The sequence below is a fragment of the Strongylocentrotus purpuratus genome, unplaced genomic scaffold, assembly GCF_000002235.5.
Source record: "Strongylocentrotus purpuratus isolate Spur 01 unplaced genomic scaffold, Spur_5.0 spur5_scaffold_10, whole genome shotgun sequence".
Classification (NCBI taxonomy): domain Eukaryota; kingdom Metazoa; phylum Echinodermata; class Echinoidea; order Camarodonta; family Strongylocentrotidae; genus Strongylocentrotus; species Strongylocentrotus purpuratus.
The window spans coordinates 16,396,631-16,407,099 of NW_022145595.1; the positions used below are offsets into that span (position 1 = coordinate 16,396,631).

At 40.5% G+C, this 10,469-nt stretch overlaps 1 protein-coding gene and 1 long non-coding RNA gene across 2 annotated transcripts; one reads left to right on the forward strand and one right to left on the reverse strand.

Moving 5' to 3' along the window:
- Positions 1-1,200: 1,200 nt before the first annotated feature.
- On the reverse strand, positions 1,201-10,159 carry LOC100891735 (E3 ubiquitin-protein ligase TRIM71). Its single transcript, XM_003724725.3, has 2 exons — positions 9,350-10,159; positions 1,201-2,888 (listed from the first exon to the last, which is right to left on the reverse strand). The coding sequence occupies exons 1-2, from the start codon at positions 9,980-9,982 to the stop codon at positions 1,467-1,469; spliced, it is 2,055 nt and encodes a 684-aa protein (XP_003724773.3). The 5' UTR covers positions 9,983-10,159; the 3' UTR covers positions 1,201-1,466.
- LOC105445413 lies at positions 4,133-7,512 on the forward strand. Its single transcript, XR_973398.2, has 4 exons — positions 4,133-4,353; positions 5,275-5,590; positions 6,702-6,805; positions 7,013-7,512. It is a non-coding gene; the product is annotated as an uncharacterized LOC105445413 (long non-coding RNA).
- Positions 10,160-10,469: the final 310 nt, after the last annotated feature.

A 10,469-nucleotide genomic window follows, 5' to 3' on the forward strand; every position in this document is an offset into this window, starting at 1 on the left:
CAAATTCATGACTCCATACCAAAACTTTGTATTATCTTTAAATACTGCTTTCTATTTTTCTGATCGTGGAAACGTTGGAGAGAGAGAGAGAGAGAGAGAGAGGGACGGATAGATGAAGTATATGTATCCTCCCCCTCCCCCTATGAGGTATGTAGGTGCAGAAAAGAGAATGGATAAAATAAGGAGGAGAAAGTACATGTAGATCAGAAAGAGAGGAAAGGAAAGAAAATAAGGTACATCGAAGAGATGGGGTTGAGGGAAGACGTCGGAGAGGGACAAGGGGACAAAGAGAGATGGAAGAAAAGTACTAGTAGTTTGGAGGCAGTATCTTAGAGGAAAAGTCCACCCTGATATTATGTTGGTTTCAATAGAATCAGAACATGAGAGAAACAGGTCTTTTTAAAGGTTTTATCAATATTCTTTATTGATTCCATTCAATGCATAAATCATACATAAACAATTCATTTTGAACACAATAACCAAGAAACAGAACAGAAATAAAATAGTTGCATGTTTTTTTCCGCTATGACAATGCTCATTACCTACATAAACATTCCACGTTGGCTATATATTATGTATACACTGATTGTACTGATCTTTGAATAAAATCTATTAAAATTACAACACCCTCACAATCCACATACACACAGAACAAAACAAAAAGAGAGAGAAGTTGAAATGTTCCCATTTTGTCCCGACCCCCAACATAAAAAAATATTCTATGTGGGCATGCCTTGAACCATAATGCATGGCCCTACAGAGGAATTTGTCCTGTTGGGGACTGGGGGAATATGCAATGAATTAATTAAAAAAAATATTGAATTTTCTGTTTTGTTTTGTTTTTTATGTGGGGGCATCAACGTACCCTAGCGTCCGCTGCGTACAGTCATGATTTATTGGCTAAGCAATGGCCTCCTTACTGTGAGCCCTCAGGATCAAAACCGTGTCGATGTGCTATATTAGTGCCCTTTTATGAGGTATTAATCCCCATTACTGTCAGTTATGACTTAAAGACGTAGGTCCCCTAGTTGATTAGCATAGTAGCACACATATGGTTTAAACAGTCACGCAAAAAAACTCTCCTCAATTGTCATTCAATAAAATCTGAGAATATATACTATTATCTAGATCTATTAGGAATAAATCATTGTCAAAATCATTCAATAAATTGGGGTAAAAATAATTATTCCACCATTATGACCAACAGTGTATATGAGCGACAGTGTAGTTTATGTATATTTTACGTATTAACACAATATTTCGAGAGGGGGACTTTTTCATTATTTTTTGATAATGACAAACTGTATACATGCAATTAAAATATATCGAAAGAATAAGAATCATATCATACGTTAAGTTATTACATAACAAGCAATAGAATATGGCACATAGGCTGATATTAGGGTAGAGCTGGAGGAGAGAGGTATACACACCAATAAAAACGGTAATATAGAGTTTGAGATGGATTACAGTGATACCTTGATAAAATACAACTTCCTGGAAGAAGCAAACGCGAGCATGTCTGGAGAGAGGGAAACAAAGCAACTATAATGACTACCATGTTTCAGATTTAGTGCATTGAACTCAACTCTCTCCTTTAGGTGCAAATCATCAAGGTCATAGAGACTGATCGCTACCTTATTTCTCCAACGATTAACACTCGCTACATACACCCTGTCCTGCTTATCCACGGCAGCAAACAGGTTGACATCGTCGTCTGGATCTTGTAGAGACTCACCAGCATTCCCATCCCTGTCATAGACCGTCACCACGCCTGGACCGTGATGAGCTGAACTCGTGACGATCAAACCCCACCTGGTAGCAGATACCTGACTCACCTGGTTGTGTTTTGTTGGAACAGTGTGTTTGAGAGTGGATCCAGTCGGGTTATAGATATAGACTTTCTTCTCACCGTTAACCAAGAGGATTTCATTTGATGGACTTCTGTTTAGTTGGACAGTTTCGCCACTGTTATTAAAATGGATGTTTGATTTCCTGGATCCATTGGGAGAATATATTCGTACTTCATCGCTACCCATCGATCCTTTCATCGATATACATAACGACCTGTCTTGTTGAAACACAAGATCATAACACGTCATACTTGGTATGTTTGTATACTGCTCCTGTTTACCAGCTGAATCTACGATATATATACCAGGTTTATCCGAATATCCGATGGCTACACTGTCCTCAGAGTACGGGGTCATACCCTCTATCATTGTCGGTAGATCTACGCACTGAATGACTTGCAACTTAGGATGTGATTTCTTCGTAATGGCTGCAGCAGAAGTACTGTGATCGGTAGCTGATTCTGAGAAGCTCCCGAGTTCGAGACGAGTATGATCTGTAGGCTTGCACTTCTTCTCCTGTGCTATCTTCGTAATGGTTGCAGCAGAAGTGTGATCAGTAGCTGATTCCGAGATGCTCCCGAGTTCGAGACGAGTATCATCTGCAGGCTTGAACCTATTCTCCTGTGCTTTCTTCGTAATGGCTGCCGCAGAAGTGTGATCAGTAGCCTCCTTCAGCATGGCATCCAGCTCCTCACAGAGCAAGGCATGAGCAGACAGACTGCCTGTCTCAAGAAGACCCAGTCTGTCATTAGATACCAGTGTTATTGAACTACAAATACTCTTGATCCTCTGTCGATCCTTGGATTTAAAGACATTGAGGTCGTCATCGAAACTCCGCTTTACTGCATTGATTTGCTCGATGAGATTTCGATGATTTTCTTCAAGCTCTTTGGCCTTGATGCTGTAGGCTTGACTGACATCGTCCAGTAGTTTCTGCAAGGCAGTGTATACTTCATGGCGTTGTACTTCAATATTCTGAATGTTCTTCTCCAGTTCTGTCTTCTTAGCGACACATCGCTGGACAAGGTCGTTCACCTAAACAAAACGAATAAAAGAGAAGTGAAAAGAACTTCTAGCATGAGATGTATGCTAATTACATTGAGCTGGTTTGAACATGAAACACGAATTTTGCACGCGCCTAAAGTTTCACAAAAGTAAGACCCCTTATCTAAAAGATTTTCGTGGATTTTGTTTTTCATTTCCGAAAATGGTGTAGCTACAAAGTAATCTGGATAATCTGGGGACGTTCCCCGTTCACCCATTAAATAGTAAACTACAAAAATGGAGGAGGTAACAAAGAGACAGAGAGATTGAGAGAAACAGAAAAACAGGGAGAGAAGAAAGAAATATTTGAATAGAGTGCTCCGCTTTTATCAAGCCTTCATTTTTGCTGCTACATGTACCTTGTTTGGCGTTCAACAATAGGGACTTTTCGTTTTACACGACGAGAACATGGAATGCCGCGTGTGGCCAGTGGCTGATTCAAGGGGGGCACAGGGGGCACGTGCCCCCCAGCCCCCCCCCAAAAAAAACGTTAAAATCAGCCCCAAATTCGCCAAAAATGAAGTGGCAAACAAGGACGTGCCCCCCCCCCCCCGGCCAAAAAAAAAATGTGCTCTTACCCCCCCCCCCCCCCCCCCCCCCGCTTATTCAGCGGCTGGCTGAGTAGTTGCGATTTTTGGGGGACCCCCATGTGCCCCCCAGGAAAAAAATTCCTGGATCCGCCCCTGGTGCCATTGTGTTAAGGCACTGGACTGTGCCCGGCAGTGCCTTAAAAGGCGTCACTTTACCTTAAAAAGATGTCACACGTGGCGGTCCACGTTCTCGTCGTGTAAAACGAAAAGTCCCTAGAGGTGTACAGGAGATCTGTAGAATTTCGCAACTTTAGCACGCATAAAGCTTGTTATTGACAAGATGAGCTCTGATTGGCTGTATGCAAATAAGTTCATACTGGGGGTCCCGAGCTCAAGTGGGAAAAAATTACGCTGCCGGGCTCACGATCAATTGGGCAAAAAGAATTTCCATTTTCGGTTTAAATTAATAACATTTGCAGTGGACTTTAAAAGATTATTATTATTATTATTATTTTGGGGAGATCCTACACAATTATTTTGTATTTTTATTTATATTAAATGCTTTGTATATTCGATTTTAAATGGTTGAAAAAATGAGCTGAACTGAACTGAATTGAAATGGATATGATGATACCATGTACCCCTTCGAAGCTTCCAGGCGTGCCCGAATCGCTCCAACTTAATGGGGGTGGGGCAAACTTCTCGAAAGCGGCCTAAGTTAAATCAGTGGCCTAAACCTGGTTTAAACCATGGACTATCTTTTTTGCTATTCTCGAAGGTGGCCTAAAGATAAGCCAGGCTTAAATACGTCATAGTTCGGCCTAACTTTAGGCCGCTCAGAGGGCAGGTTTAAATACGTCATAGTTCGGCCTAACTTCGCGTGACGTCACTTTTTAGTTAAATCGACTGTCCGCGGAGAGTGAACGGTAAGTTTTGCATTTTAATTTTTCTATATTTGATAACAATTTACACTCTTTTGAATGGATAAGCGCTCATGAAAGTTACACCAGCTAATAAAGTATTTTTGTTACTTTCATGTTGCTGTACTGGTGATAATCTAAAATGCTTTTAACTGAATAAATTTGGGGGAAACTTGGTAAATGTTCACAGTGTTCGCAGAGCAGTCCCATACGTGCAAATAATTGTCGGTTAACATTTTCATTTCCTGAGATTGAGCAATTTCTTACCGGGTAATTTTTTTCTTGGCACTATTGTACTTTCGTACGCTTATACCACCTTAACATCACCTTAAAACTATCATTGCTAGACGTAGAAACTACTTTTATAGTGGATTTTCGAGACGCTGATGCCTAAAAGTGGACTAGCACTAGGCCTAAATATAGATCTAGCTGTCTCTTTCGTTCGTTAGCCTCTGATTTGGTCGGCTCCTCTCTTTCAGGAGCCGACCCTACCCAAATCAGAGGCTAACGAACGAAAGAGACAGAAATTTCGGTCTGGTATCACCTCTGCCTCAGCTGCAGTGCTAGTTGTGGCTGTTGGTGCGATCATTTCCTACAGGATGATGATGATTTTCATAACCACCCCCAAGAAAACATTATAAAAAAAATGTTAGGCCTACTACTACTACTAGACCTAGACCTCTAGCCGGCTCTAGACTGGATCTTAATTTCATCAATAAGAGTCTAGTCTAGACAGGTCTAATACAAATTGAAAGGAAATGGACAGAAGCTTCCTTTTTTTGACATAGGTCTACATTTGCTGATAATGTTACAGTAGTTTAGGCTTATAGATCTAATACTTGTTAGTAAACTAGACGTCTACAGAGAAATTGTAATTTCTTATCAAATATCAACATATTTTTTCATCTTGATTTTCTGCTATTTCAGGTTCTTTTCAATTGATGCATGGGGATGGAGAAAAAAATGCCTCTCCCAAGCTATGGTGTCCCGCCTTGTGAAGTCCATCTCAATAGCCATTGCCAGGAGATGGGAGCAATACATCACAATTCCTTCAGCAAGAGAGGCAGTCCTGCAGAGTGCAGACCCAACATGAATTGTATGATTACTGCCATTTCCCTGGCGTTAATATGGTCGGTGCTATTGATTGCACCCACATAGGCATCTCCAAGCCAGTTGGCCTAACACCAGTTATTTCCTGAACAGGATAAAAATAGATACTCCATTTTTCTTGGAAAGTCTGCTGGTGAGTAAAGCTGTAATTATGCCTAAATTTTGTAAACTAAATCATGTTTATACAATTTGTATTAAAAAGATCTGCTGAATTTATGAATCTGCAGATGTGTCTACAGGTACATTATGAAGTGATTTAAAATTGTTTTGTCTGATAAATGTAGGTGCAACCTACACTCAAACTTTTATTCATTTTACATGGGCACGAGCTAATATTTCAGCTCGATTGCCATGGCTACCAGTCATTCCTGACAGTGACAGCTTGGCCTAGACTTTTGGGCGGAACTATCTGAAAATAAGACACAAATAATCAACAGTTGATTAACTACTTTCAAATTTGGGTCAGAAGAAAATTCAAACCTACCACTAACAATTCTGGAACAAATAAGACTTAGAGACCTACAGACTACAGTACAGTGCAGTAAATTTTACTTTTACTTTTTCCCCTTTCACGAAGCTCATTTTGGGAGAAAACATAAACAAAGACAATCTTTGGTCTAATGTTAGATTGAACTGAAATGGAAAAGTTGGGCTTTAACGATTAGGGCCTTGTAAAATCTCCATTCCAGGCTGCGTTTACATCTAGGTTAGGCCAACTGTCGGCTCGTTATCTAAGTAAGATGTAGACTTGATTTCAGGAAAGGGACTAACTTCGCTATAGACTTTAACTACTTAGGGCTTTCTTAGGCCATGACACGGCAAGTACAACTTGGTGCAAGCACATTTATGAGATAGTACTGCAAGAATGTGTATGTTTGTTCTTGACTTTAAAAGAGATACCGGTAGTCATTCTGTAAATCAATGATTACTAGTAACTGAGTGGGCAGGGGGTGCCTAGTCACTGCCTACATGAAAGTCGCCTTAAGTTTTTTTTTAAAGTTTGATTTGATTTGATTTGATTTGATTTATTTATTTCTGTTTGATTTTCTTTTTCTTTTGCATTTTTACAAATATATAACAAACAAATATTGCAAATTTACACATGACAAAAGAATATATGTAGAATAAAGTAAGGCTGGGTGAAACTAGTTAGAACGTTATTGACACTATAACTAAGACCAATTATCAATGGAGTAGATCTTTGATATTTTAATGAGGTCTAAACCTTTTTATTTTTGTTTCAGGATGATATTTTTCTTCAGTAAAATAAATGAAGGCAAATTCCCTGATAACTGAGACAAATTCAGAGAGAGGAAGGAGAACTACTGAGCTGCTGAATTTCTGACAGGTAGGCTGTACGAATAAGTTGTTGTTTGTATGCCCAGGTACTTAAAGGATGGCATTTGTTCATTCACATTTTTCCTTCAATACTTTCATGTAATTGATTAATATGCACTCCACTTTTACCACAATGTACATGCAAGACCTTTTTAATGTTTAACAGAAATAGGTTTCAATGTGCTTCCTTTCATTCTTTTCTCTTTTCATTCAACAGACATACTTGCAAGGACTATGAAGTTCTACTTAGCCTCTTCAATGAACCAGACTCCATCTGCTGTAACTGTGACTGCATGGGGATCAAAACCTGTGTATTATAATCCTCATAACATGAAGCTATGGTAACAAACAAGCAACCATTGATAAAAAGCCTGATATGTCCTTGTTGTGTGCGTGAACCACAAAGCAACCATCACTCATAAGGATGTTTTTATGTACATCAGATGTTCATTGTTTCACTGGAAAAATTGTGATTTTGAATCATTTAAGAAATCACGTTTTATAATGCGTTTTATAATATAGTGCAAGTCATGATATAACAGATTCCCTGCAAAAGAAACACGGCTCAAAAGTAGACTAAGCTTTGTTTTAAAAAAATGGGAGAAATTAGTGTAACAAATACATAACATTTAATTCTAATAGTTTCAAGTAGCAGATTATGAGGCTATTGGAGCTTAATATTTGACCTTCAATTTTATAATCGTATTCATCGTGAATTACAATATTTTCTGTTTTAAGAAAAATAAATAAATTGAACATAATTGTTGATATGTTATATACAATATTCTTTTCATATCTTATGATTTTAAGTGTGCATACTGTTGGGTTCATTGAATTATACATGGAAAAAGTCTTGAAATAGAACAGTGAGAGAACAGAGAGCGAGCGAGAGAGAGAGAGAGATAGAGTAAAAGAGAAAGGGAACCAAATGAGAAAGAACAATGTAATGGTGAGAGAAATAAACAATGATGTGAGATAGTGTGTGTGTGTGTGTGTGTGTGAGAGAGAGAGAGATGGAGATAGGAAGAAAGAGTGGGGGGGGGTACAGTGCCCCCTTTTTCAAATGCCCCTTTTTATATAGGAAAGTTCCCTTTTAACTTTGTAAGAAGTGCCCCTTTTTCCATAGGTAAAGTGCCCCTTCCCCTTTTCACCTCTGATAAGTGCTCCTTTAATTTTGACACGGGCCCCTTTTCCTTTGACAAGTTTCCATTTCCTTTGCAATAAGTGCCCCTTTTCACTTTTGAGAAGTGCCCCTTCACCTCTGATAATTGCCCTATTTAAATCTGAGAGGTGCCCCTATTAACAAAATTATCGGTGCCCCTTTTCTTTCAACAAATGCACATTTCCTTTATTATAAGTGCCTCTTTTTCATTCTCTTAAGTGCCCCTTTTAAAATATGTTCAATGCCCCTTTTCAGGTGCGATATGTGACCCTTTTCACCTCTGATAATTTCCCTTTTAACAATGATACTATTCCAGCAAGTGCCCTTTTTGTTGGTGCTGCCCCCCGCTTTGGAATTCGCTCCGCCGTCCCTGGACGTCATATTGCTCAAGTTGTCGAGGTGATGCATCCTCTCCACACTGCGCGCATCCATTGTCTTAGCCCATTGTCTTAGTGCATTGTGACGTCATATTGCTCAAGTTGTCGAGGTGATGCATCCTCTCCACACTGCGCGCATCCATTGTCTTAGTGCATTGTGACGTCGCAGCTTCGGTACTGAGCATGTGCAGAAACCGTAACCATGGTGAATAATCCATGGACTAAGTTAGGCCAGGTTTAAACCATGGATCAGTTAGGCCACCTTTCGAGAAATGAAAATGACTTAGGTCAGCGGCCTAAGTTAAGCCTGGCCTAACTAAACCACGGTTTAACTTAGGCCAGGTTTAACTTAGGCCGCTTTCGAGAATACCACCCTCCGTTTCTACGGGCCAGGAACAATTTTGCCACACCCCCGATAGAGAGAATAATATGCCCCTCTCTTTTAGTACCTCTAGGAGGTACCCTTTATACCCTTTATACCCGTAAGGGAGGGTAGCGACCAATAACTGATAAAAATTGGGGTTTTGTAATGGTTAAACTTTACATTTTAAAAGATTTATCTGCTGATTGAGCTTAACTGCAATGTTTGTGATTGTCAAGGGGGGGGGTCTAATTTTGCCCCAACACTCTGCTTGCGGTGTCTGTATTGAAGGCAGGTATACAAACATAATACATACCGGGTCTATCTATTTTTAAGGGAGCATAGTGAACGAGTGGGAAAATTTGATTTTAGGATGCTGACAATTTACATTTCAGAGCACTTGAAAGCTTATTATAATGCAAAGGAAATACATGCAATTTCCCTTTTTTTTCTTCCGAGGGGCCTAAGGGGGGGGGGGGGTGAAATCAATTGTGTCCCCCATTTGAATCAATGCGGGGGGCATCAGCTCTCTCTCCCCCCCCCCTCCCTTCCATCCCCGCTATCGGTGCTCATGGTACATTCCCACATCTGACTTGTACAAGTACAACATTAGTAGCCAAACGCAAGCGCTTTCTGTCAGATGAATACACTTACCTTAAGCCGTAACTGCTGCTCGAAGTCAGCCTGATTCTTGATGTTATGATTTTGATGACCGACGATCACGCACTTGAGACAGACATGGACCTTACAGTCCTCACAAAACATATCATTGTTCTCTTGTTTGTGGATGCAGCACTTCTCAGATAGATGACCAATACTGACTTTCCCTATGTTGATATCCTGTATGGAAACAATCTCGTGACCTTCAAAGACTGTAAGATGTTGATGACAATCCAGACACTTATCACAAATGTAGTTATTACATGTACAGCAGAATGAGACAGCATCTTGCTGACACTTACAAGCAGTGCATTTTGGACGCATCTCAAGGACAGCGTTCACCCCTCCACTCTTGGCGTGGTAATCGTCTACCAGTGCGTTGACAGTCACATTGGTGAGGAAATCATCGACACGGTTCGCAGACAACTTGGTGATCTTCCTGCAGAGAGGACAGATCATGTGATCGAGATCTTGGTGGGACAGGTCACAGTTCTTGAGACATTTCCGACAGAAGGTGTGTCCGCATGAAGTCAGGATGGTTGCCTCGTCGAAGATACCAAGACATAGTGGACACGTCAGATTCTTTGAAGAGCTTGGAGCTTTCTCTTCCTCAGTCTTCGCAGCCATTGCTACAAATATTGGATTTCTGACTATAATCACATACAGGAGCTCATTCTACGCCTAAATCCAATGTCTAATAACACTTGAAAGTGTGATCAGCTGATGTTTACTTATAGGAGCCAAAAGTCCGTTTTATGCAAGCACAAACTATATGCAGTGATGTAGTAGATTGTACCAATATCCTGGGTCCTAAGAGCACATTTGTTTTAATTTTTTTTCGCTTCGACTCATCCAGCCGCTGAATAAGCGGTGGGGGGGGGGGGGGGGGGGGGGGGGGGGGGGGGGGGGGGGGGGGGGGGGAGTAAGAGCACGTTTTTTTTTTTTTTTTTTTTTTTTTTTTTTTTTTGGGGGGGGGGGGGGGGGGGTCCCGAATATTTGAAAATAGCGCCGGCCGCGAATTCGCTCAGTGGGAGGGGGGGGGGTGTGTACACTAATTTTATTTTATTTTTGGCCGGGAGACACGTCCCTGTTTTCCAGTACATTTTTGGCGAAT